Source organism: Pelodiscus sinensis, chromosome 14 (assembly GCF_052426305.1).
Source record: "Pelodiscus sinensis isolate ZL-2025 chromosome 14, ASM5242630v1, whole genome shotgun sequence".
Classification (NCBI taxonomy): domain Eukaryota; kingdom Metazoa; phylum Chordata; order Testudines; family Trionychidae; genus Pelodiscus; species Pelodiscus sinensis.
In genome coordinates this window covers 11,319,737-11,346,889 of record NC_143065.1, presented here as the reverse complement: position 1 = coordinate 11,346,889, position 27,153 = coordinate 11,319,737, and the positions used below count along the sequence as shown (strand labels likewise).

General features: G+C 54.9%; 2 protein-coding genes across 3 annotated transcripts in view; both read right to left on the bottom strand.

The window, feature by feature from the left end:
* Positions 1 to 5,983, bottom strand: part of CSK (C-terminal Src kinase) — a 64,574-nt gene extending 58,591 nt beyond the window's left edge. The window contains exon 1 of one of the 2 annotated variants that reach the window (XM_075897427.2): positions 5,327 to 5,983. The gene's annotated coding sequence lies outside the window, so the exon portion shown is untranslated. Of the gene's footprint in view, positions 1 to 189; positions 1,486 to 5,326 lie in introns of those variants that run through there. The other variant, XM_075897428.2, reaches the window with a different exon arrangement.
* A 1,874-nt stretch (positions 5,984 to 7,857) lies between these two features.
* The window catches only part of LOC102455397 (cytochrome P450 1A5-like), a 69,820-nt gene continuing 50,524 nt past the window's right edge, over positions 7,858 to 27,153 (bottom strand). The window contains exon 7 of the mRNA XM_075897425.2: positions 7,858 to 8,316. Within this exon, the coding sequence (XP_075753540.2) occupies positions 8,307 to 8,316 (10 nt within the window). The 3' untranslated portion in view covers positions 7,858 to 8,306. The remainder of the gene's footprint in view (positions 8,317 to 27,153) is intronic.

Here is a 27,153-nt window from a genome sequence, read left to right as displayed (position 1 = left end):
CTGCCACCCCCCCTCCCCCAGGGGCCCGGCAATGCTGTCGACTTCCCTGCTTCCACACCACTAATTGTTCCAGGATCTGCCTCTGCTGCCGCGCATCAGTTTTCCCAGAGAATCAGCACCGAGAAACTGACCCGCATGTCACTTTCACCACTTCTCAGAAGGTTCTAACTAGCAAGGGGTAAAACTGACCTGAGTTCTGTGTGTTTCAGACTGCTGCTGGGCACAGCGAGGAGCAGCAGCAGATGCACTAGCACCGTCTTCCTGAGTGTGACAGGCAGACCACACTGTATCATCTCACCCTGGGAAGATTCTTCCTGAGGGAGAGACTTTTTCTTTGGCCCAAAAATGTAACTGCTGTGGGAAATGATGGTGAGGCCCACCTCACTATCAAGATAACACAGCCTCCTTCTCAGGGACCATGGGGTTTGTCTACCCCTGAAGCCAGCCGACTTCAGCATCAGAAACTCTTCCTAATAAGACAACCTAAGTTTCCTCTCTCTTAAAGAGAGACTTGACTCTTAGAAGCAACCACCCAAGGAATCACATCCGCTCTGAAAGATTGTATCTACCACTGTAAAAAAAACCCCACCTACAATTACCATAACTGAAAGCTCAGAGTGAAAAATATGTTTTTCTTTTAGCTTGTCAATGGGTTGGCAGTGTGCACTTAACAGCACTTAGGGTAGATAGTCAGTTTCACTGCTTCTCTCCCGTTGAGTCCGTTTGTGAGGGCCTGTCAACACAACTAGGGTGAGAAGAAAGGATTTTTTAAAAATGTCCTTGTAAAACCACAAAAATCTGCACTCGGGGCAAGTAGAGGACCTGAAACCGTCAAACTCGATTTTATGTCCTCCAGGTACTGTCTGGGATTTTGCACTTTACCTTCGACGCACACTGGAATAAACTGCACTTGCATACTCATGTTTTTCACACATTTCCCTAAGCTACCCCCTGTACCACCCCAGGTATTTGTAGGTGGGCATCATGTTCTCAGCTCATTGGGTTCATCCTTAGCGTGCACGGTCTTAAAAATCAAAGAGCTCAGGTGTCATTGGTTTAACGTAAATTCATTAGCAGTTCCGTTAAATGGATGCACAAATGCTGAGGCGCAGACCAATCTTGAGGTTTAGAACTTTCCAAAAAGCACAACGCTACGAAAGCCAGGAAACTGAACCAAAACTGCACCTTGAATTCACCCAGCTCCGGCTGAGAGCTGCAGCTCAGACACGACCTAGGGCTGCCAAACACTATCCGGATCTGCAGCACATGAGAGACAGAGATGGCTCTTTGTTTGGTACAATTAGTCAACCCATCAGGTGCCAAGGAGGTTTTTCGTTTAAATTTTCTTTTATTCCCAGCTTAACACTTACCAGTAACCAGGCCCCCTGAGCTAGGAGAGCGAGTCAGCCGGCCAAAGAGGGACCATACTCCTGACAGCTGACACAGGTCAGTAAAGAATCTACTGTGTCCGCTGTGTGTAAGTTCCATTTTCTGTTCAAGCTTTCAGTGGCACTGCACAAGCGGTGGGAACCGTCGAGGCACTAGTAGAGACAGGCACCCGCTGGAGTTGGAGCCACCTACACCTGCTCCGACTGATTCCAGGCAAACTGCTACAGTCATTAGCCAGTGGTGGCAAGCTGTAGCCAGACCCTGCTCTGCTAGTGCCCCCAGGTTGGCGGAGCTGAACTCGAACACAGCCAACCGCAGTGCAGACACAAAGCGTACATTGGCAGTGGCTGGACAGGGACACACGCCCCCCGAAATGAACACGATTCACGTGCGGAGCCCAATTCCGCCCTGGGGCAAGCGGGTGCAGCTCTCTCCAAGTCACCCGCTGGCTTTGCGGCCTCGGCAATTGAAGGCATCACTGTGCCTGCTTGGTAGGTGAATAGCGAGCTTCCCCAGGGCAAACCACCAACACGCCCAGTTTCCATTGCTTCTGTAGGGGTGGGATCCCATTTAACCTGTGGCTGTTTAGGGTACATCTACACTGCAAAGTAAGCCCCTGCTCAGACTCAGGGTCAAGCCCAACCCCCCTTCGATCTACCCACAATTCTGTCTGATTTGGGCCCAGCCTCCAGGACCTTGAAAGGGTGGAGGGTTTGAGCCTGAGGCCTGAGGGTAAGCCTCCTCTATACACCATCATTTTGCAGGGTGGATTCAGTTTGATCCCAGGCCCTGGAAGACTCAGGTCCTGAGAGTCTGCTAATGCTATCCCACAATCCCATGGGACAGCATCCTTTGTCCTTTCTATCTCAAGACTGGCCAATCAACTGTCAGGAACAGAAGCAAGTCCCTCCCCTCTGATTCAAATACAGCTACTTGATGTTTAATCTAAAAAAAGGGGGCAGCAGTGAGCAATTTGACAGTAGGGCACCTGCCCCTTGGAGCTGGGCTCACACCACCTCTTCCTTTCTCTCTCCTTCAGCTGCTCAACAATTTTATAGATCAAGGAGTTGGGGTTGTTTTTTTTCCAATTGAGGAGGTAACACAGCCAACAACAAAACTGATCTTAATTAAATTCAATTAGCTCCTTCATCAAAAAGAAAAACTTCCTTTTGTAGCAGGTTTAAAACCAACAAAAGGAAGTTTTTCTTCACGCAGCGCACTGTCAATCTGTGGAACTCCTTGCCAGAGGATGCGGTGAAGGCTAGAACTTTAACAGGGTTCAAAAAAGAGCTAGATAAATTCATGGAGGTTAGGTTCATCAATGGCTATTAGCAGGGCTCGCCGAGCCTCGGCAAGCCGCGCATGCGCAGATCACCCGAACCCGGCTCTTCCGGGGTGTAATCTACTCACCACAGGCGAGTAGATTACATAGATTGTCGAGCCCTGGCTATTAGCCAGGATGGGTAAGAATGGTGTCCCTAGCCTCTGTTTGTCTGGAAATGGATGACAGGAGAGGGATCACGTGATGATTACTTGTTGCGTTCACCCATTCTTGGGCAGCTGGTATTGGCCACTGTCAGCAGACAAGATACTGGGCTAGATGGACCTTTGGTCTGACCCAGTCTGGCCGTTCTTATCCCACAATCCCATCCCACACTTAAAAGTTGTGACCACTTCCAGATAGGTGGCCTGCTGGTTCAAAGCCTGTGATGCCATAGAACCTGAGGTTGTGATCCTGTAATCGGAGCTGCATGGACAGACCCGTCGATGGGTGGGGTCCTGCTGACTACTGCAGGGTCCCTGATTCCTGTCCCGAGTGGGGATCTGCACAAGTGGAAGGATCCACTCATATAGATCCGAATGCGAGATGCCCAGGGAATACCAAAGGTATTAACCCAAAACACGTAACCCTACACTGGGGGGGGGGGGTCAAAAATCCCTGCACCAACGCTCCATCCCAACATAAATTTGAATGAGCCAAGAGATAAGCCTTTGACACACAGAATTAATGATGGAAAAATGTGACAAGAAGAACACACTGAATCTAAACACTGCTCCCATTGAGTCTGGTGTCCTAGCTGCTGCATACAATATGCTCCTGGAGAGCTAGGCTTGACACACAACTGGGGATGTGTGTGGAGCAAGGAACAATTTCTTCCCAATTCCTGAAGTAACTAGCTTATACCATGGAGCATGAAATGTGATCGCTTCTCATTGGGAACCTTGCATAGTAACAGGACAGCAGTCAGGCAACTATCCAGCCTGGTTTTCACCCCTACCACACCACTGGGCTTTTTGACTGCCGACCGACAGCCTCCAATGCCACTGGCAAGCTACACTGCGTGGAGAAACCGTTCTTTTTGCCTGATCTAAAGCCCCTTGGCCGTCACTCGGAGAGCCCCTTCAACCCGTTTTGTAAGGTGATGGTAAAGTTTACCCCGGCCCCTTCTTAACCCTAAATACCTCAGTCAAGTCTACATCCCACTCCCCCCAAAGCAGGCGAAACACTAGATTTTTTTTTTTTTTTTTAAGAAATCTCATCACAACTCATGTCTCAGGAAAGCTACACCCGGAGCACCAACAAAGGCAGCACAGCTGCCCATTCGGGTGACACACAGTAATGGCCGCTAGAAGGGGAATGGCTCTGCACTGGCAGCAAGGGCAGGAACACAGACCTGCTGCTTGTCCTAGAGCTGGACTGCTCAGTTTGCAGTAATATGACTCACTTCTTGGGGGGGAAGGAGGGGAGGGAGAGATCCACCCTCTCCCCATTCAGTAGCTTTGTTGTTTTCTACAATGTGGATGTCAATAGCTAAGACCAGCGAGCGCTGTAGCACCGCTCTGTCTACAACGCCAGGCACGTTAGGTGACAGCAGCAGCGTCCCAGGCATGCTATGCCAACACGTACTTCAACAGAGCCAGGAGTTCCAGGGCCCAGACGACTCAGAGCAGCCTAGGGGCCCGGATCCCCACCGGCAGCCCCGACCACATGAACCTGGGGTTCAAATGAGCTCTGCATAGGCACCCCGTTCTCTGGGCTCCCAGGCTCAGCAGGGAAGGAAGAAATGAGTGGCGCAGGATGAAAGAGCCCCCATTGTTTCAGCTGCTGTCCTCCCATGCACCATCAGAATGGCTGCAAAGAGAGCGCCAGCCCAGATTGTCACCCTGAGAAGCTACAGACAGGGATGGGCAGCCATGGAGAGCCAAGGTTTTAGCCAGCAAACCTCCCCTTTCCCGCCCAGGCAGTCAGAAGCCACCTCAGGCTGCAGAGGAAACTTGCATTTGTTTGGGAGGGAGGAGTAAACCGGTCACCCCACCAACGAGACTCCCAACCCCCAAGGACTGGGGTAAGAAACGATGGACAGAGCTTATCCCTGCCGAACACACCTGGTCAAACCCACCATGGCTATGGGACGCAAGGCAATTGTATTGGGACGGGAGGGGGTATAGAGAGCACAGGCCTAGTACAAACCCGAGGGTGACTGAAGCCTCCAAAGACTTAACGTAATGTGAAAAGTCATTTTTCTGCTGGTCTCCCCATTTGACAACCGGTGACAAACGGAGTATGGGAGCCCCAGCTGGTACATCATCCCTGAGGACACGGCCCAGGGACCCCCCCCTCTCCCCGGCCCACCAGGGCTTCTCGCCTTCTGCGAAGCCCCAGATGGCTGTATAGCTGGGCCAGAATCAGACAGCAAGGACTATAACCAGAGCTAGTCACTCCCAGAGCAAGGAGTGACAGAGCTCCCAGGGTTCTTCACGCCCACCAAAGGAATGGAAGTTGGGGGAAACTATGATCCTGGCGTAACCCTCCCGTTGCAGCCTGAGGGGCTGTAGAAGAGCAAGGGGAAGGATGCAGCCTCCGTCCCTATAGTAACCATTCCCATTCCCATCCCCCCCTCCCAAGTAGGAGAGCATGGGGGTCTCGGGTGCTCACCTCTCTCCAGGCTCCGAGCTGCCTTCGGCTCCGCTTCCCTGTCGAGGAGCCGGCTTCTCAGCGTTTGGCTCAACCAGCTACCTGGTATTCCATGCGGCGAGGGGTCCCTGAGCGCTGCTAGGCCGGGGACGGAGGTGAGGGGAAGCGGGAGAGGTACAAAGGGGTGGGATGGGGAGGGGGTGCTCGGATAGCAGCGGGGCAGGAGGGATCGGGGAGAGGGGGTGGGGAAGAGGAAACAATGTAGCAGCGGACGACGGGAGGATTCCAATTTCGAACGCTGCCGGCTTCCTTGGAACGCGGCGAGCGTTCGATCCCGGAACGCTGCAGCTCCCGGGGTTCGGAGCGCGCCGGGAGCAGCGCGGCGGGCACGGGAGAGGAAGGGGGGTGGAATCAGCCCACTACCGACCGGAGGGAGCGGGGAGGTCCTGCGCGATCCCGGGGGGAGGGAAGCGAAGTGAAGCGGTGCGGTGAGGGGCGGGCTCGCTCTCTCCCCCACCCCGCTCCCTCTCCCTTTCGGGGCTTAGCCGGGAGGGGAGCTCGCAGGGCCTGGTTTCTGGCGAAAGGAAACGGAGCCCGGCCCCGAATTCGTCCGCCTCTATCACCGCGCCTGCGCCGCCGGGGCTCGCCCTGCTTCTTGGCGACTCAGGCGTGGGCAAGGACGGTGCGCCCCCTGCTGGGCATCCCGGCTCATTGATCCGGCGGGGTGGGGGGAAGGGGACTACACATGGGACCGCGGGGGGAGGGGAGTTCAGTAGCAAATAGGAGAGGGCAACTGGTTTGAAACTCCTAGCTGGTGGTGGGAGGGGAGGGGTGGAGTGGCCATGTTTCGTCCTGCGGGCTGCCAAATGCTTGCTGCGGGGCCTGATGCTTGGGGAGGGCCTTGTGACGTGACGCTGAATCACGTTCACACCAGACTTACACAACCCCAAATTGACTGAATCCATTTCCCCAACTACATCCGAATCCTGGTGTCAGGGCACCTTCTAGACCAGTGTTTCCCAATTTTATTTGGCCATGGAACACTTTTCAGAATTTCAAGGAACCCCTAGAATTGTCAAGCAAAAAAAAAAACAAAAAGGGAGGGAAACCCACCAATGCATGAAAATCACATTCCTTCCCCAAGACCCCACCCTTCTGAGGCCCCATCCTCTCTGTTCCCCTCGTCTCCATCACTTGCTGTCCCCAGCCCTTATAGGTTCTCATGGGGTTGAGACAGGAGCTTCGGGCTCTGGGGTGGGAATGAGGGATTTGGGGGTGCGAAGGGGTGAGAAGTGCAAGCTCTGGGAAGGAATTTGGATGCAGGAGAAGGGGATGCTGGCTCAGGAAGGGGGCTCCAGGCTGGGGAGTGCTGGGCTCAGGTGGAAGGTTGGGGTGCTGAGGAAGCCACAGGCTTGTGGATGTGAGGGTGCAGGAGTTTGGGTTGGATATGTGAGGGGCTCAGGGCAAGAAAGCTGTGAGTATGACGGGCTCAGGACACAGATTTGTGATGTGTGGATGGTGCAGGAGTGTTGTGGCAGAAGACTGAGGATGTGGGGATGCAGGAGTTTGGGGATGTCAGAGGCTCAGGACAGGGGGTTCCAGTGTATGATAGACTCAGATTTGGGGTCAGGTGGTGCAGGAGTGTTAGGATGCTACAATGAGATGGGGGTTTGGCCCCAATTGGGGCCTTGTTGACCAGGCTTCATATTGAAATAAAATATTATGTCAAACTCAAAAGGTTTTAGCATTGTCTTTATTTATGAGAGGGGTGGGGAGCCTGTTTTGAGTCGAGGGTCACTGACCTACAGAAAAGTAAGTTGGGACCACACAAGTGAGATGCAAAAAAACCCCTCCAAAACCCCCAAGCCTCACTAATGTGGTCCCAACTGTGCTGGTAGGGGCAGGGAACAGGGTGCTAGTGGGTGCCGGGGCCGGGGAGAGGTTGCTGCTGGGTGGCAGGATTCTGGGGTCAGGGACAGGGTCCTGGAATGGGTGGCAGGGTGCTGGATGTTGGGGTGGGTGGCAGGGGGCTGGGGCTGGGGATAGGGTGCTGCTGGGTGCTGGGGTGAGTGGCAAGGTGCTGGGGCCAGGCCCAGGGTCCTGGGGTGGGTGGCAGGGGGCTGGGGACAGGGTGCTGCTGGGTGCTGGGGACAGTGCTGTGGGGGCAGGGGACAGGGTACTCGTGGAGGGGTTGGGCAGGGGACAGGGGCAGCCGGGACCAGTACCTGACAATCCAGCAGCACCTCTGAGTTCCAGAAAGTGTGCGACTGCACTTCCCCTCCCCAAACAGCTGACGTGCGCGATGCCTGAACAGCAGGGGCTGTACCACTCCAGCAACTTGCTTCCACGATGCCATCCTGCAGGGGGGAAGGTGCGGGGAGACCCAGGGCAGAGAGCGCTGCCTGCACAGTCGGAGCTGAACAGACCTGGGTCTCCTGACCTCCCCCACCACCGCACAGAAAGGCCGCGGAACTAAGTTACCGGGTGCCCCAGCCCCAGCTGTTCAGGCAGTGCACGCCGGCTCCTTTGGGGAGGGGAAGTGCTTCCCTCCCCATTGTGGGTCACGTGGGGTCACCCCTGTCCAGAACCCCCCTAGAGTGCTGGCTGGGAGCAACTGTTCCTCTTTGCCCCCGCCTCGCTACGCCTCTGCGTCGCCAGGGAGGAAGGGGAAACAAGTGTGCTGTTTCTTTAAGAAGCCGGCTAGCCGGTACTCTCTCTTTCAGAGGGGTTGGGGGAGTGCCAGCTCATCGCGGAACCCCTACTTTCGCTTCGCAGAACCCCAGCGTTCCGTGGAGCACCAGTTGGGAAACACTGTTCTAGACGCATCTCAAAACGCAGTGGAGCCATATGGAAGGGCTGTAATCTTGGTGGAGCTGCTGCTTGGAGAGGTGTGTTCTCATTCTGTCCCCACGTGTGAGATCAGCTATTCTACAGTGTCAGTGACATGGCCTCCTGGTGACTCAGCCTGGTCTTCTGCCCAGCCTGGATGGTGGCAGAGTGACTAGATCAGGCTGAAAGGAAGAAGTGCGTTCTTTTAGCTAACTAGTAATAGAGATGTGGCCGTGTTAGTCTAGTCTAGCTGAAACAAAAAACAGGACTATGCAGCACTTTAAAGACTAACAAGATGGCTTATTAGGTGATGAGCTTTTGTGGGCCAGACCCACTTCCTCAGATCAAATTGTGGAAGAAAATAGGCTAACTGGCCGTGGAAACAGGCATTTCTAGGTACACCTGCTACTTGAGTGTCAAGGCTTCTTGCTCATTGTTTTTATTGTAGCAACAGGAATGGGAGGCCAGATTGTGCTAATCTCTCTCCAAACATACCAAAGGCCAGCTCCAATGAGCATAATAACAGGCCAGGGAGGGGAGAGGCGAGGGTGCAACACACAAGCAAAATATGTGATGAGTCTAGTAAGGTAACACCTCGCTCTTCTAGTGATTAGCAGTCTCGGAGTGCTTATCACAATGGAGTCCTGTTCATGCCCAGGCCCTCGGTGCTACTGCAAAGGCAAATTATAATCGGATATTGTGGCGCCTGCCGTTGGCAATCAGGTCCATCAGCGAGTAGATACCTATCTCCACAGCTGATGTCACTGCTGCTTCTATTTCCTCAAAGAACTTCTCCCTTCCTACCAGTATCATTTCTGTTTTCCCTGCACTGAGCCCTGAGCCAGCTTCACTTCTCACCCACATACTTCCCTCCCTGTCACTGCCCACAGCTGGGGCTCATGCTACATTGCTGCCTGGCATCGTGTAGGGTAGACGGAGGAGCCTCCTGGCGTTTCCACTGCTCGTTCTATCTCCAATGCGCTGTGAAAGCAGGAACTCTTGTGATCCGTAGGGGCTGCCGCATCATGTCTTGCTACAGCGTTGCAATGCATTGCACCGGCCGGCAATATATTTCAGGGCCCTTTCCAAGCCTAGTTTCCAGGACATGGGACTGCCTTTTCAAAATCAGGAGAAGCCCATCAAAATCAGGCCAGCCCACCCGATAACCTGGGCTCTCAGCTCCGAACATCCTCCACAACCAGCAGCAAAATCCAAAAAAGTTACAGTCGCGTCTCATCCAATGCCCAGAGAATCATCTGAGTCTGAAAAGAGCAAAGCCTGAAGCCATCTCACCCTGGGCTGCATGCTCGCCCTAGCAGCCTGAGATCAGGCCAGGTCAAGATTTGGGATGTGAAACTGCCAAGGAAGAAGTCAAAATGCTGTGGGACAAGGGACTGGCAATTCATTTGGGGGTGGGCTGGGGAATTCCTTCGATTCGTTACTGAACAAAAGCCCCAGCCGAGTGCTAAGGGCAGCGTGCAGCTAGAGGCTTTGTTTTTTGACGATATAAACCCAAGCTTCTGACCCCATGTAATCTGTAAGGTTCTACAGAGCCCTTTGTAAAATTAGCCCTGTTAGCCCCATTGTTCTGGCCAAGCTGCACCTCAGCTAGTACGCTGTGACACCCTAAATCCCCACACTATGGCCCACAGGCCACATCTTGTCCACGGACACATTTTGACCAGCCTACTGAATCCAGAAGCATTACAACCATGGGAGGCATGTGGCTCATCAGGGGCATCCGCTGGCAGGCTGCAAGAGTTTGTTTACATTGAGCAGCCACGATTTGCCGTTCCCATTGGCTGTGAAGGGCAAAATGCAGCCACTGGGCGCTTCGGAGGGGAGGGGGTATGTCTGTGGTTGCTCCAGGACAAGGTTTGGTGAGCGACAGTGGTCTCGAGTTCTGGATGTGATGTGGTCTCGAGTTCTGGACGTGGTGTGGTCTCGAGTTCTGGATGTGATGTGGTCTCGAGTTCTGGACGTGGTGTGGTCTCGAGTTCTGGACGTGGTGTGCTCCAGCGAGACTCAGAAATGGGGCTTGAGTGGCCGTGTTTGCTCTTTGGACACTAAGCTGAACAGAACTCTGGTTTGAAAATGCCTGGGGGGGATTTCATACGTCTAACACTGGACTACTTGCCTTGCTGGATATATTGCTCCTGGTGCAAACACTCTTTTCACTAATCCTGGAAGAGGGACTCTTCTCCATCCTCTGTCCCCTTTGCCCCATGCTACTCCCCACCGCCTCTTCCCTCTCCGTTGCCCGTTCCCTCTACTTCCCCACCATCTCTTCCTTCCCGCTTGCTTTTCCCTGAGCTCCTACCTATCTCACCGTGCACACGCCTAAGATTAAATGACTCCCACGCTTGCCAACTTTCACCCTTTGCTGTCTTGTCTACGTCAACGGTGAGCGCTTGGGGGAGGATTAGTCTCTTCCACCTTTAGAGTCATGTACAAAATGTATCGATTATTTTCTATAATTGACCCGCTCTGGCCCACCAGAAGACCGAGTGATGTGACCCTGCATCTGAAAGTTTGGGCCCCCCCTGAATTCTGTACAGATTCAATGCAGGAAATTAAAGAAGGCTGTCACTTCCTGTTATAAATTGCAACATACTCTTGCTGAGTACTATGGAACATGAAATAATACATGTGTGTTGTTTGCATATCGGCTTTTAAATTGTGTTGCACACCGCCTGTGTTACAAGCATTATATATGTATAAAATTATTATGTACAGAATTGTTTTACTGGTGTGATGAGAAATAAACACAGTGTGGCTGCAATCTGGGAATTTAAATGAAATAGTTAAAGGAAATAACCTAGATTTGTCATAAGGTCAGGTTAAAAACGATGAACCAAACACTGGAATAAATTGCCTTGGCAGGTTGTGGAATCTCTATCACTGGAAATTTTTACAAGCAGGTCAGAGAAATACCTGTCTGGAATGGTCTAGATAATATTTAGTCCTGCCATGAGCTGTGGGAAGCTGTGTGGATCAGGACAATGCTTCTCGCAGCTCCCATTGGCCGGGAACAGCGATCTGCAGCCAATGGGAGCTGCAATCGGCCGGAGCTGTGGGGGGTGCAGGTAAATATACTGGTGGTGGCCAGCCAGGGGCTAACCTGAGGAACCAGATCCAGCTTGCGGGCTAGTATTTCCCCAGGGCTGGCCCAAGCCATTCGTGCGCCCTGGGCCCCCAGAGTGCAGCACCACCCCCGGGAGTGCAGCGCATGTGCAGCCTCATGCCCAGAGCATGCGTGGCCCCGCCCTCGGCACCCAGCGCATGCGCGGCCCCACCCCCACCCCCTGCTGGCGCATGTGCGGCCCCACCCCCACCCCCTGCTGGCGCATGTGCGGCCCCGCCCCCATGCGGTCCAGCAGCCCCACGCGGTGCCCCCTACAATGAGGTGCCCCAGGCGGTAGCCCAGTTAGTCCGTAGCTTGGGCCGGCTCTGTATTTACCCACCGCTGGGCTGAGTAGATGATTGTAATGGTTCCTTTTGGCCTCAGAGTGTCAGAGCTAACGAGCAAACTGTGAGCAAACTGTTTCTGGATTTTCCTGCATTAACGAAGAGGTGCTCGACAGGACTAGCATTCCAGCTAATCCACGCTGAGGTCCCTGAGGCTTCTAGCTCCTTGGGCAAGTGGGAGAGGAGAGAGAGGTACTGCCAAATCAACATCATCGGCCGGGTTAGGGAAGGCCTCTTCCCACTCAACAGTGACCTCCCCTGGCCAATGAAGGAAGTTCTGGCAGGTCCATCACATCATAGAATCCTAGAGCTGGACGAGATCTCAGCTGTCATCCAGTCCAACCCCCTGCCCAAAGTAGAACCAACCCCATCTAGGAGGACAAAGGCCATGATGACTTGTTTTGTGGGGCTATGAGGCTATGACCACTCCAGACAGGAGTGGGAGAGCCTCATCCTATAGCAGTTAGTTTCTCCCTGGCTGTGTCTACACTGGCACCCTTTTCCGTAAAAGGGATGCTAATGAGACACTTCGGAATTGCAAATGCCGCGGGGGATTTAAATCTCCCCCGCGGCATTTGCATGAACTTGGCTGCTGCTTTTTTCCGGCTTGGGGTTTTGCCGGAGAAAAGCGCCAGTCTAGACGGGATCTTGCGGAAAATAAGCCCTTTTCTGGAAGATCCCTTATTCCTACTTTCAAATAAGGGATCTTCCGGAAAAGGGTTTATTTTCCGCAAGATCCCATCTTGACTGGCGCTTTTCTCCGGCAAAACCCCGAGCCGGAAAAAAGCGGCAGCCATGTTCATGCAAATGCCGCGGGGGATATTTAAATCCCCCGCGGCATTTGCAATTCCAAAGTGTCTCGTTAGCATCCCTTTTACAGAAAGGGGTGCCAATGTAGACACAGCCCCTATGTTTATTATTACAGCATTATTATTATTTATTAAATCACTAATGTGTATTATAGTAGCTCTTGGAGACCCTAGTCAGGATCAAACCACTATGCTGGATTCCCTACCAACATGCAGTCATATAGAATCCTTGAACACTAGAACTGGAAGGGACCATGCAAAGTCATCAAGTCTAGTCCCCTGCTCTCATGGCACGACCAAGCACCATCTAGCTCATCCCTGATAGATGTCTGTCCAACCTGCTCTTAAATGTCTCCAGTGATGGAGCTTCCACAACCTCCCTGGGCAATTTATTCCAGTGTTTAACCACCCTGACAGGCAGGAAGTTTTTCTTAATATCCAACCTAAACCTCCCTTGCTGCACTTTAAGTCCATTGCTTCTTGTCCTAGCCTCAGAGGCCAAAGAGAGCAATTTTTCTCCCTCCTCCTTGTGACATCCTTTTAGATATTTGAAGAATATAGTCCCGGCAGTGTCGCATTAAAAGACACTGAGAGTCGGATTGGGTCCTTTCTGACTAAGCAAACACATTCCAAACTTCCTGGTTGTGGCATAATAAGGACATGTCAAGGAACCAGTCAGTCGACTCCGTTTCCCACAATGTATTACCAGGGAGTGGCAAAGAGCAGTAGAAATATCAATGCCTGCTGCTCTTCCCCAACCAGCACACAGCAGCCAAAAAAGAAGTAAAACCAGTCCATGAGTCTATATATACGCTTACAATTACACGCACGCAGAGATGGGCGGGATTGTGATTGGGTGATCAATCAGCCAGGCTTCCGGCAGTGCTAGAGCAAAGCTGAAATAACTCCAGCAGAAATGAAAATGACAAGTCTCTGGTTGTGAGTGTGTAACCATCAGCTTCCTCTCTGGCCAGGTGTTCCCGCCTTTCAGAAAAAGGAAACAGACAAAAATGCTGCCTCCGCTGTCGCTGAGCAACATTTTTGCATATCATCTACTCCCCGACACACCCCTTTGAACAGCCCCTGCAGTCTGTGGGTTCTGCAATGGGAGCTGAAGTCAGATCAGAAGGCAAAAGCACACCGAGATTATTTTATAGAGGGAACTTCTACATCTCTGGCAGGGCCAGAATCTGACGCAGGATGAGCACTGTAGAACGGACAGTGCAGTTAAGCACTCCAGCGACTGAAAATGAGACTGAGCCAAGAAAAACTTAAAAAACAACGAATAGTCTTGCAACACCTTAAAGACTAACAAAACGTAGATTAGTAATAGAGAGGTAGCCATTATAGTCTGATTCTGGTAAAACAAAAGGAAAAACTATGTAGCACTTTAAAGACTAACAAGATGGTTTAATTGATGATGAGCTTTTCGCTTCCAGAATATGATCTGAGGAAGTGGGTCTGGCCCACGAAAGCTCATAGGGTATGTCTACACTACAAAGTTCACTTGAACTAATAGCCGTTAGTTCGAATTAATTTTCATAGACGCTACACAGGCAAACCGCTAGTTGGAACTTAATACGAACTAGCGGAGCGCTTAATTCGAACTAGGTAAACCTCATTCTACGAGGACTAACGCCTAGTTCGAATTAAGTAGTTCGAATTAAGGGCTGTGGAGCCACTTAATTCGAGCTAGTGGGAGGCTAGCCCTCCCAGGCTTGCCCTGGTGGCCACTCTGGGCACCACCAGGGAAACTCGTCTGTCCCCCTCCCGATCCCAGAGCCCTTAAAGGGGCATGGTCTGGCTACGGTGCCCGTGCCAAGTGCAATCCTGAGAGCACCCAGCCAGCAGACCCTGCACCTGGCACGGCACGAGCCAGCCACCTGCTGCCACCCAGCCCTCTGCCTCTTCTCATGACCAGGCTGGCGGCTCCCAGGAGCCTGCCCGGGGCCGCAAGAGGTGGGCGCCCACCTGGTCTAGTGCGGACATCGTGGGCCTCATCGAGGTTTGGGGGAAGCTTCCAACCTCCGCACGAGGCGCAGCAAAGTGGCCATCTAGGGCAGGATAGCTGCCAACCTGGCCACTCAGGAGCAGGTTTGCATGAAAATCAAGGTGGTCCAGTGAGACCCCGACCCTGAGCCCTGAGCTTAGAACATAAAAACATAAGAATGGCCGTACTGGGTCAGACCAAAGGTCCATCTAGCCCAGTAACCTGTCTGCCGACAGCAGCCAACACTAGGTACCCTGGAGGGTATGGACTGAAGACAATGACTAAGCTATTTGTCTCGTGCCATCCATCTCTAGCCTTCCACAAACAGAGGCCAGGGACACCATTTCTACCCCCTGGCTAATACCACTCCATGGACCCAACCTCCATGAATTTATCTAACTTCTCTTTAAACTCTGTTCTAGTTCTAGCCTTCACAGCCTCCTGCAGCAAGGAGTTCCACAGGCTGACTATTTGCTTTGTGAAGAAGAACTTTCTGTTATTAGTTTGAAGCCTGCTACCCATTCATTTCATTTGGTGTCCTCTAGTCCTTCTATTATGGGAACTAATGAAGAACTTTTCTTTATGCACCCTGTCCACCCCACTCATGCTTTTATAGACCTCTATCATATCCCCCTTAGTCTCCTCTTTTCTAAGCTGAAAAGTCCCAGTCTCTTTAGCCTCTCTTCATATGGGACCTGTTCCAAACCCCGTATCATTTTAGTTGCCCTTTTCTGAACCTTTTCCAAGGCCAAAATATCTTTTCTGGGGTGAGGAGATCACATCTGTACATAGTACTGAAGATATGGCGTACCATAGTTTGATACTTCCCCTCCTCCTTCTTCCCCTGGCTTCCCCCTTCCAGCTCCCTCCTCCCAGGTTTCCTCCTCCCCTCTCCCACCCTCTCTCTTCCCCTCTCCCACCTCCTTTTCCCAGTCTCCCCGAGTTTTGTTCAATAAAGAGAGTTTCTATTTTTGAACACACGTGTCCTTTATTTTGTACATCAGGAAGGGGGGCTAGGGAGAGGTAAGTGGAAGGAGGTGAAGGAGGAATGGGGTACGAGCCCCCGATGGGGAGGACTGGGGTGGCACTGCAGGCTCCTCGGGGTGGAAGCTCTCCTGCAGCCCCCCGATTGACCGCCCCCAGATGGCAGCCTGCGACAAGTGCAGCCGGGCTGATGGCCGAGTGCTGTGATGTGCCGAGTGTGGGCACTCAGGGCACTCCAAGCCAGGACTTCTTTGCTGTCCCTCATCGAGTTAGACAAGCAAACGGGGAATCCCTGAGAACTGTCTGTCCGGGGTGGGGGTCGGGTCCCTCTAAGCACAGCCCTTGGCTAGCCTGAGACAGCAGCTCCACGCTCTAAGTCCTAATCTGATGCCCTGCCGGCACTGCTTCCGGCCATCCTTAACCTCGGTTCAGGGTCCACTCAATGTGGACATGCTAGTTCGAATTAGCAAAATGCTAATTCAAACTAGTTTTTAGGTCTAGATGCACTAGTTCGAATAAACTTAGTTCGAATTAACTAATTCGAATTAAGTTAGTTCAAATTAGTGCTGTAGTGTAGACATACCCATATAGATGGTATCGTGAGCTTTTGTGGGTACAACCCACTTCTTCAGATGTTAGAGACGCAGCTCTACCAACCGCTTTCCCGTTCCTTTCTGCTAATCTGTCTGGCAAAATATGAAACACAGTCATAAGACCTATGAGTCCATGTAATACTTGAGCGATTATTCTTTCTCATAACTCATACATAACTGAAAACAGGATTTGTCTACAATATTTATTTACTACATTGGGAGGAGCGAGAGGCTGAGTCCAAGATGACACCCAGCTCACGGCGGTAAGTGACAGACCGGGTGGTAAAGTTGTCTACATTAATGCCCAAGGAAGGAGGGAGAGGGGAGAAAGATGCGTTGCTCTGTGTTGGTTGTGTCTGAGCTAAGCTGATGGCTCAACATCCAGGAGACCAGCTGAGAGATACATTCCTGGAGGTTAGGTCCATCAATACTTATTAGCCAGGCTGGTGTCTCTAGCCTCTGTTTGTCAGGGGCTGGGAACAGGGGACAGAGGAGGGATCATTTGATAGTTCTCTGTTCTATTCATTCCCTCTGGGGCACCTGGTGCTGGCCACTGTCGGCCGACAGGACACTGGGCTAGATGGACCTTTGGTCTGACCCAGTCTGGCCCTTCTGTTCATATGAGAAGTGGGTCTGGAGTGGAGAGGTAGATCTGTGAGTTGTCAGCAAGGATATGATACCTGAATGTGTGTCTGCAAATGAGATGACCCAGAGACGTGCCAAGAAGTTGCTTAACTAACACTAACTTTGACTGACCCTTTATCCCCTGCCCAGGATAGCTGAGGCTTTGAGGCCTGGAAGCCCACACCCTGCCGGTGCAAGGTGCTCCCTCATTCCTTCCCTTGGGTGTCACCCCACCGTGCCTCTCCCCTGGAGAACAGCAGCAAAGAACCCACGAATTATCTGTGTGCTGCCTGAAGAGTCACCTGCCCTGGGGGCCTTCCTAATGGCAGCCGCAGGTTTTAAAAGAAGCAGGAATCCCAGGCTGCAAACACCAATATTTGGCAGCTCACAGAGCCCAGGAAGATTTTTTGCAGGCTCAGTGTAAACGCTTGCAGATGTGCTGAGCCCTGGGTTGGACCCACAATCAGAAATCAAATCCTTTAAGCTCCACCCCGGCTGCCTACCCTAATGGCAGCACTGTCAACAATGTGTATCAGCAAGGACCATCTGGATCACTTTAGGCTGAAGGACTCATTCACGCATGGGCACCAGCCATTACCCGACCACCTGACCATGATGTCCATGGTGCCTGGGCAGCATCTCTAGCTGGTCGTTACATGCATTGCTCAATACAGGCCTCTGAAGAGATTACCCAGGGGCTTGGAAAGCAGCTTGCTGGGAAGGAACTGAAGTTGAGTTGAGAATTGCATTTTGGCTTTGGTACGGCCTTCAAAGCCGCACCAGCTCATAGAAAGACAGGACGAGGCAGACACAGCCTGCCCGCTGTGCCAGGCCACGCCGATCGCTCTGCGCAGAAAGCCATGGTCAAAGCGAGGGGCAAAAAGTGTACGCGGGAGAACTCAGCTGCAGAAGTTTGAGCTGGGAGCGGAACGCCGCGATCCCAGAAGTTGGGGGCAGCGCCGATCGGGCTGTCAGAACTGGGGTTCGGAGTAAGAGGTTGGTCGAACCCAAACCTCACCCCCAGCTCCTTTCACCGCTGCAGGAGGATGGTCAGGATTCAAGCGCCAACATCCACATTGTCCCTACAGTTTGGGTTCCAAAGCCAGGAAGGCCTGGTATTCTCTGTGAAGGGTGGGATTTTCATCAGCCGAACTCCACCAGCTGTCTCAGGGGGTTTCACCGCTGCCTCTGCCCAAGCGGAGTTTGAGACCCAGGGTTATTAGGAGAACCCAGTGACAGGGCAGCGAGAGACTCCCACCCAGGTTTCTCAGGGCTTTGTGACACTTTTCTCCGAGTCCCTACCGTGGTTGAAACATCACATGCCTACGTCGCTTCCAAGAGTCAAAATCTGACTGACGGCCATTGACTTCAACTGGAGCCAGGGTTAGCTGCCGCTTCATGGGCTCACTAAGATGTCCGGGGGGCATGACCTCCCTCCATTCTGTATGGCTGGCCGGGCGGGATAAGGGATTTTCTGGAAGGGAAGCCTTGTAGCTTTTTCTCTGCTGTCACCTGAGTGCATGGAATAGAAACAAATTGAGAACCACTGGGTCATCACTCTCTCTTAGTGGCACTTACACCACGGCCAAATCTCTGTCCTCTGCCGGGGACAGTGTCCCCAGGTGGCCGGTTTAGATTTTTACTGGTGAGTTGAGTTTTCTTTGTCTCAGCTGACAGTTTCCTGGTGGTCCTTGGGCGGGGCGATATCTTTCCTCCTACAAAATCCTTGGGCGGTGACTAGGGACGGGGAAGCTCCTTTTGCCTCACTTCAGAGCCAGGCAGACACTGTGCGCATGCAGGCTGGATTTGATCACCCACGTTATCAGGCTCATAGGCGCTAAATCATCAGAAAAGGAGGAAAAGCCAGAGCCGAGTATGGGCAGAGTGAGAATTTATTCCAGTGTTTAACCAAGTACAAAAAACAGGGAAAGAAACCAGCCTCCACTCCCTGGCCTTACCCTGCGGCAAGGGGGTGTCATTCCACCCTCCTGGGGAGTCCTTGCACCCATGTAAAGGAGAACCAGGCCCTTTGTAGCTACAGGGCCAGGCCTAAAGCCCAGCTGGGTAAATAGGGTCCCGCTCTCAGGCACTTAGATCCCTTGATACTGCTCCGACAATGGGCCTGGGGGTGAAAATGTGCAATTGCCCCTCCCTCTGGGTGAGCCCCTCCTCCCCACCATGGCTTTGGCTCCCATTGGAAGAGCCCCCTGGCCTGTACCTGCCCTGCTGGTGCCCAGAGCCTCCGGGCAGCTCTCAGGCCCATCGCCCATCCTGGCCGGGGGTTAATGTAGCACCAGCATCCAGGCAAGACTGGAGACTGTGCACAAGATTTGGGGATGCACAACATCTGGGGATGCAGTGAGGACTAGGTGGCACTGGCAGAGCTGGGGGGATACAGTGAGGACCGGGTGGCACTGGCAGAGCTGGGGGGATGCAGTGAGCACTGGGTGGCACTGGCAGAGCTGGGGGGAGCCCTGGGGGGTGCAGTGAGGACTGAGTGGCACTAGCAGAGCTGAGAGGGATGCAGTGAGGACTGGGTGGCACTGGCAGAGCTGGGGGGATGCAGTGAGGACTGGGTGGCACTGGCAGAGCTGGGGGGATGCAGTGAGCACTGGGTGGCACTGGCAGAGCTGGGGGGAGCCCTGGGGGGTGCAGTGAGGACTGAGTGGCACTAGCAGAGCTGAGAGGGATGCAGTGAGGACTGGATGGCAGTGGCAGAGCTGGGAGATGCCCAGGGGATGCAGTGAGGACCGGGTGGCACTGGCAGAGCTGGGGGGATGCAGTGAGGACCGGGTGGCACTGGCAGAGCTGGGGGGATGCAGTGAGGACCGGGTGGCACTGGCAGAGCTGGGGGGATGCAGTGAGGACTGGGTGGCACTGGCAGAGCTGGGGGAAGCCCTGGGGGGTGCAGTGAGGACTGAGTGGCACTAGCAGAGCTGAGAAGGATGCAATGAGGACTGGATGGTAGTGGCAGAGCTGGGAGATGCCCAGGGGATGCAGTGAGGACCCGGTGGCAGTGGCAAAACCCAGGGCCACTTCAAAAATTTCTGAAGTGGCCCCCAGTCAAAAATTATTGCTCATCCCTGGAGCAACATGTGCTGAATATCAGGACAGAGGGAACCATTCTGTCGCCCAGTGCGTAGACATGCGCCCTGCAGGCTGCAACAGAGGGTCTGCACGGAGCGAGGCCATTGGCCCAGGCAGCAGCAGATAAATCGAAAGTAGCCAGATACAGTCCAGGGGCCAGATCAAAGTGGTAGGTGGGCCAGATCTGGCCCCTGGGCCCCGGCTTGCCCAGCCCTGATCTACATCATCCCTGACAGATGTCTCTCAGGGAGCTGTGGTCTAGCCTGGCTTCATATGAAGCCACTGGCAGTGCATCTGCTTACATCAGGGCTGATTTTGGCCCTTTGGGGGTTTCCAAGTGAGTAAGAGCTTCCGTTTTTCTTCTCTTCTCTCTTATGGGGGGAGCATCAGGCAAAGTTCCCTGACAGTCGGTGGGGTTACACCAATGTCGGAGCGAGGCCCCAGGTTTGGGTAAAATGTCCGGTGCTGCAGAGTGATCCCATTCATCTGCGAGACAGCCAGCCAGCCTGTCTAGGGGAATGATTTACAGCTCAGGACGTAAGCACCAAAGGGTTTGCTACGGGCCAGATCCTCCGTGGGGGAAGCGACAGGATAACTCTGCCGACGGCCGTGGATCTGTGCCCGCGTACCCCCGCAGAGGCGCTGCCCCCAAATCCCCTCCCGCACGGTTTTGTGGTGCCTCCGAGCAAATGGTTTTTTTTCCTGGTGTTGCACAATGGACTGTGGAAGTAATGACACATCTCCTAAGGCCTGGCAAAAAAAAAAGCCTGCGATTGAGGTTGCGGGCAGTGGTGTGGCTGGGGCCAGCTTTGCTTAGCGGCCTTCCCACGGCGACACGGCAGCTTCTCTCCTCCCCCTGGCCCGTGAAGACTCAGCTTTACCCAGCTCCCAAACTCCTGCCTGACGTGAGTCTCGGAGGTTTTCCAGGCCGATCTTTGGCCTTCCCCTGCCCTTCCCCCCAGCAGGGTTGTTACTGCTGCAGCTGGCTCCAAATGACCATCCAGTCCAGCCAGAGGCTTTAACAGTTTCCTGGGAGGGGGAAATTAGCGACTTCAGACTCAAAGGCTGACATGGGCTGCACAGTGTTTGGAGAGGGTCTCAGGGCGCTTCCCGTGAGCCGCGGAGGCCGCATCAGAGCCACAGCGATGGAGTGACACCAGGGATGACGTAGGCAGGGTCTCGCCACCCTGGGGGTTCCCTAGTGCCCCGAGTCACATGCCTAGAGGAGCAGCTCAGCTTTAGGGGTTTTAAAAAAAAAATGATCCTAGCTAAGAAATGCTTGGAACTGTGACCCACGGCACTGCCCGGCAGAGAGCCCGGAAAGCCGGTGCTCAGGTGGCACAGGATCAGGCAGTTTTAGGAACCCCGGCAGCTGCGGATCCAGGAACAAACTAGATTTAACTCCTCCTTGGTCTTTCCCACAGCGAATCTTGTCCTGAGAATAAAATCCTGACAGTAGAATATTCCTGCCCAGGACCCCGGCCACATGCTTACGGTGAGTCATGTTTCAGACCAGTGCAGGAAATCAATAACTGCCATCCCTGGGCCAGAATCAGCGGCATTAGCCCAGAGGAAGAAGCAGCGCATTTGGGACACCCCCCAGTGATGGGTGGAGCAAAGCAGAGGGGGAGGAGTCAACAAGGCCCCCGGGCCTGAGTGGCAGAGGGGTTGGTGGGTAATCAGTAAGGACAGGGAAGTGGAGAAGGCTAAGGAGGGAAGATGTGATCAGTGTCAGGGAGAGGGCGCAGTGCGGGTTGGATGGAGGGTGGCAGGTCAGGACAGAGAAAGACCCCACTTCCTGGCCCACCCAAGGGACGAGGAGAGCAAGGGGAGGAGAGAGGCCCAAACAGTGAGTGACTCCCTGGTACGGTGCTGATACCTCGTAACTCACTAGGCCTCTGGCAGAAGGAGAGGCTGGGAAGTTCCTCGTGCAAAGCACAAGGGTCTGCAACCGTTCCCACCCAAGCAGCAGCGCTGCCGGGGGTAGAACTGCCTCTCCCAGTGCAGCGTTGTGACCTGGGCATGCAGCCCCCGGAGTGGACAGCGTATCGCTCCCTGCTCTGTCGGGAGCCCCCGGAGCGGACGGTATCTCGCTCGCTGTTCCATCGGGAGCCCCCGGAGCAGACGGCGTCTCGCTCCCTGCTCCGTCGGGAGCCCCCGGAGTGGACGGTGTTTCGCTCCCTGCTCCGTCGGGAGCCCCCGGAGTGGACGGTGTTTCGCTCCCTGCTCCGTCGGGAGCCCCCGGAGCGGACGGCGTCTCGCTCGCTGCTCCGTCGGAAGCCCCCGGAGCAGACGGCGTCTCGCTCCCTGCTCCATTGGGAGCCCCTGGAGTGGACGGCGTCTCGCTCCCTGCTCCGTCGGGAGCCCCCGGAGCGGATGGCGTCTTGCTCCCTGCTCCATTGGGAGCCCCTGGAGTGGACGGCGTCTCGCTCCCTGCTCCGTCGGGAGCCCCCGGAGCGGACGGCTTCTCACTCGCTGCTCCGTCGGGAGCCCCCGGAGCGGATGGCGTCTTGCTCCCTGCTCCATTGGGAGCCCCTGGAGTGGACGGCGTCTCGCTCCCTGCTCCGTCGGGAGCCCCCGGAGCGGATGGCGTCTTGCTCCCTGCTCCATTGGGAGCCCCTGGAGTGGACGGCGTCTCGCTCCCTGCTCCGTCGGGAGCCCCCGGAGCAGACGGCGTCTCGCTCCCTCCTCCGTCGGGAGCCCCTGGAGCAGACGGCGTCTCGCTCCCTGCTCCGTCGGGAGCCCCCGGAGCGGACGGCTTCTCACTCGCTGCTCCGTCGGGAGCCCCCGGAGCGGATGGCGTCTTGCTCCCTGCTCCATTGGGAGCCCCCGTAGCAGACGGCATCTCGCTCCCTGCTCCGTCGGGAGCCCCCGGAGCGGATGGCGTCTTGCTCCCTGCTCCATTGGGAGCCCCTGGAGTGGACGGCGTCTCGCTCCCTGCTCCGTCGGGAGCCCCCGGAGCAGACGGCGTCTCGCTCCCTCCTCCGTCGGGAGCCCCTGGAGCAGACGGCGTCTCGCTCCCTGCTCCGTCGGGAGCCCCCGGAGCGGACGGCTTCTCACTCGCTGCTCCGTCGGGAGCCCCCGGAGCGGACGGCGTCTCGCTCCCTGCTCCGTCGGGAGCCTCCGGAGTGGACGGTGTTTTGCTCGCTGCTCCGTCAGGAGCCTCCGGAGTGGACGGTGTTTTGCTCGCTGCTCCGTCAGGAGCCTCCGGAGCGGACGGTGTTTCACTCGCTGCTCCAGTGCCTTGATTCTCTGGCCAGTGCAAACACTTCTGATCCATCTACACTGGGAAAATTAGGGCCCAGCAGTCTCTGCTGGTGTCACTCAGCCCAGAGGTAGCAAATTGGCACTTTTGGGGCTGGCCTGGTCCAAAACCGAGCTGTAGAGAGCAGGACACACGAGGGGCAAACCCCCATCCCCAGTCGGGCTACACCCCCCTTGTGGGCAGCAAAACCTGCCGCACGAGCCAGGTGGTGGCAACCTGCCTGATCACACTTTTCAGCCCTCCCTCGCCTGTGTGGAATAGGGGAGGCGCTCCACCCCAGACGTGGCTGCATTTCCGCGGCAGGGGAGTGCTCCCTGTGGCTGTCCAGTTTGAGAAGGCCTATTGGGAGCCTGCAGGGGGGGGAGGGGGGGTCTAGGAATAGGGGTGAGGTTATGGAGACTTGTCTCGCCTTGGGCTTGGTGTGTGAGAGAAGTGACAGGGCTCCCCCTTGTGGCCCAGTCGGGCGCTACTCACCCTGGGCAGCATCCCTGGTAGCCCCTCCCTGGCAGAATCAGCCAGGCTCCACTGCCCACGTCTCTGATCCTGCTCATCCTTGACCTAATCTGGCCCTTCTCCTTTGACTCCGCCCCCGACCTGGCTGCAGGTGTAGCGGGGAGGGGTTCTGGGGAGGCACAGGCCCTCATTAACCCTCTCCTAGCCACAGGCCGACCCTCTTTACCGTCCATGCGTGGGAAACACCCTTCTCGCAAGCTGGGGGTTGGGCAGAGCTCGCCAACCTCGCAGCTTCTTCTGAGCACAAACAACAGCTCAGCTCCTCAGCGGGCGGCACTCAGCACGGCCCAGGGCAGAGCCTGGCACCCGGCGAGTTACTCCCCCAACCGCAGATCAGCTCCCCACCCCACAGCAGAATCCTTTAGCGCCCCAACCTGCAGCTGGGGAACCCTACGGCAGCATGATCCTGCCAGGCAGGCCCTGCCAGCTGCAGCCTTGTCGAACGGCGGGTTTCAATCCCATCCTCTGCTCTGCCACAGAAGCCACATGGCTGCGGGGCCCCGCTAAGTCCTCTGCTTTCTGTTTCAGGGCAAGCGAGGCCACCCCGGTCCCCAAGGGCCACCGGTAAGAGCAGAACTTGGCAGCCTGGATAACCTGGAAAGCGAGGGTCAGAAACCCCCTCCTAGGGCACAACCCCCAACCTCTCCCTCCCCCCCGCTGTCTAGCTCCTGGGGAAAGTGGGTGTGAAATTCAACGGGCTGATTTGTTAGGACTTGGCCCTGCTGTGTGGAGGCCAATGGCTGCACAAGGGGCCGGGCAGTGAGATGCAAGCCCCGGGGCTCGGAGGAAGGATGTAAGGTTAGCGGGGCACTGGGTGCGTCTCACAGTGTCTCCAGCTGGCATAAATCCTAGAATCCCAGGGTTGGGAGAGACCTCAGGAGTCATCAAGTCCAGCCCCCTGCCCAAGGCAGGACCAATCCCAACTAAATCAACCCAGCCAAGGCTTTGTCAAGCTGGGACTTAAAAACTTCTAGAGATGGAGATTCCACCACCTCTCTAGGGAACCCATCCCAGTGCTTCACCACTCTCCTAGTGAAATAGTTTTTCCTAATATCCAACCTAGACCTCACCCACTGCAACTTGAGCCCATTGCTCCTTGTTCTGCCATCCGTCACCACTGAGAACAGCCTCTCTCCATCCTCTTCGGAACCTCCCTTCAGGAAGTTGAAGGCTGCTATCAAATCCCCCCTCACTCTGCTCTTCTGCAGACTAAACAAATCCAAATCCCTCAGCTTCAACTTGTAGGTCGTGTGCTCCAGCCCTCTGCTGGACTCTCTGCAGTGTGTCCACCTCCTTTCTGTAGTGGGGGGCCCAGAACTGGACACGATACTCCAGATGTGGCCTCACCAGAGCCAAATAAAGGGGAATAATCACTTCTCTAGATCTGCGAGCAATGCTCCTCCTAATGCACCCTAATATGCCATTAGCCTTCTTGGCTACAAGGGCGCCCTGTTGACTCATATCCAGCTTCTCATCTGCTGGAATCCCGGATCCTTTTCTGCCGAACTGCTGTTTAGCCAGTCGGGCCCCAGCCTGTAACAATGCCTGGGATTCTTCCCTCCCAAGGGCAGGACTCGGCACTTGTCCAGATTTCTTTTGGCCCACTCCTCCAATTTGTCCAGGTCACTCTGGACCCTTCCCCTCCCCTCCAATGATGTCGCTTCATTGACTTGACTGGCCAGCAAAGATCCCTCTGAGCAGGGACCTTTCAGTTCGCCCGTAATGAGGCTGGGCCCACAGGGTCCAGCCGCCTCGAGTCCACCCATGAGCATCAGCAGCCACCCCACACGGGCCTGTTCTCTCAAAGTCCCTCTTTGAGGTGGGAGTGGGGGCAGCAGGTACCTCGCAGCATCCAGCCAAGCAGAGTCCTTGGGAACAGATCTCTGCTCCCAAGGGTGCATGGAGGATGGCGGCTTCTTCTCCTTGCAGCCTTTCCTGCCACTTCCCTGAACACAGCTTCCGATCAGCGCTGAGCCATTGTTACCGGTGCGCGTCAGGGGCCGGGGCAGCTGAACCCTGGCCCAGCTAGCCCCTGGGACAGAGATCTGTGCTCATCACATGCTTCTCTGGCCCTCCCAGCTCCTTTGCCATCCTGCTCCTGAGGATGGCCAACATCAGGAATGACATCCCTGAGCTGCAGGAGAAGGCGTTGGGCCGGTGCTGGAGGATGGAGTTGGAGATGCTGCCTGCCAAGCGCCAGGACTCTGACATGCATGAATGGGGGTCCAGCCAGGAGGAGCCATGGCTGAGACCCATGCACTCAGGCACATGACTGGGAGACCCACATCTGCTCCCTGCAGCTGGACTCAGGAGCTGCTTACGCCCCACAGACAATCCATGGACACATGATGCTCCAGGGACGTTCTGTGGTGGCCACATGCTGCAGCTGATTGGTCCCCTCTGGCCAGTCTGATCCCTCATCACAGTGCCCGTCCGGATCAGAAAGTCTATTTATTATGAACATTAAATGTTATTTTTTGCACACTAGACAGAAGGGGGATGGGAGATTGTATCTAGCTGCTTTTCAGTCTCCTAGAAGAAGATGGGATGTTCTCGTGGTGCGGGGTGGACTGGAAGCCAGCAGGCTTGCACTATTCAAGTATTTAATTCAGTCTGACAATCGACTTCTTCCAACTGTGCTGCTTTGAAGAACTGGAGATGGGGAAGGACCGGCAGGCGGCAGCTCCCAGGTGTTCCTGTCACTGAATGAAACTGGCTCTTTGGGGGCTGCCCCTCTGGGGTCTCCTCCTAAGAGGTGACACAGTGGGCCTGATTCTCGGTCCAGTTTTACACTGGGGTCACTTGATTTCCATGAGGTTGCTCCTAGTGCACGCAGGAGACTCGGGTGCGAATCATCTCAGCCCCTGCTGATGTGTCCGTGGGAGACTTCGATCCAGACTTCAGACCCGACCCTCGGTGTGACCCCTTCTCCATCCCTCCGTCGTGAGGGCAGCGCCTCACAGAGGTCAAGGAGGCTGCCACAGCTGTGGCAAAGCGAGCTAGGAGCTTCAGCTCAGGCAACAGAAACATGTGGTCAGATCCCCGGACACAAGAGAGCCAGAACACAAAGGGCATCCAGAGAAAGTTCCCTGTACAGGCTGGGTTCTCTTAGCTCGGGGAGCAGATGGGATCCCTGGGCTTTCTGCTGAAGGAATTGTAAGCACCCAGGGCCAAATGAATCGATGCCACTGTCGTTTTTGCACCCTTCATCTTGTACATTACACAAATCCGGAGCTGGACTGCATGGGAGGAGGTGAGTGGAGGCTTCCACGGAATGCCATTGCCAACAGGCTCCAGTAGGGGGCAGTTGGTGTTTTGAAATCCGCTCTAGCCAGGTGGCCCAGAGACATGGGGTATGTCTACACTACCCCGCTAGTTCGAACTAGCGGGGTAGTGTAGGCATACCCATGGAGACTCAAGTGACTGTAATTGACGCAGAAGTCTGGTCAGGTGCTTGGGGGTGCAGAGGGCAAAGGCGCATGGAAGGATCCCTTTGTGCCCTCGTCACATTCAGGCTGGAGGTGACGCAAGCGCTCGGCAGCTCTCCGAGGCCTTCTGCTAAGGACCCGGGTGTTGTGCCTCTAGCGGGGGAGTCGAGAAGCCAGTGGTGGGGCTTGGCCAGAGACGGGGGATGTGGCGGGGAATGGGGGGGTGGGAGGAGCCCGATTTGCACCTGACGTCTACAT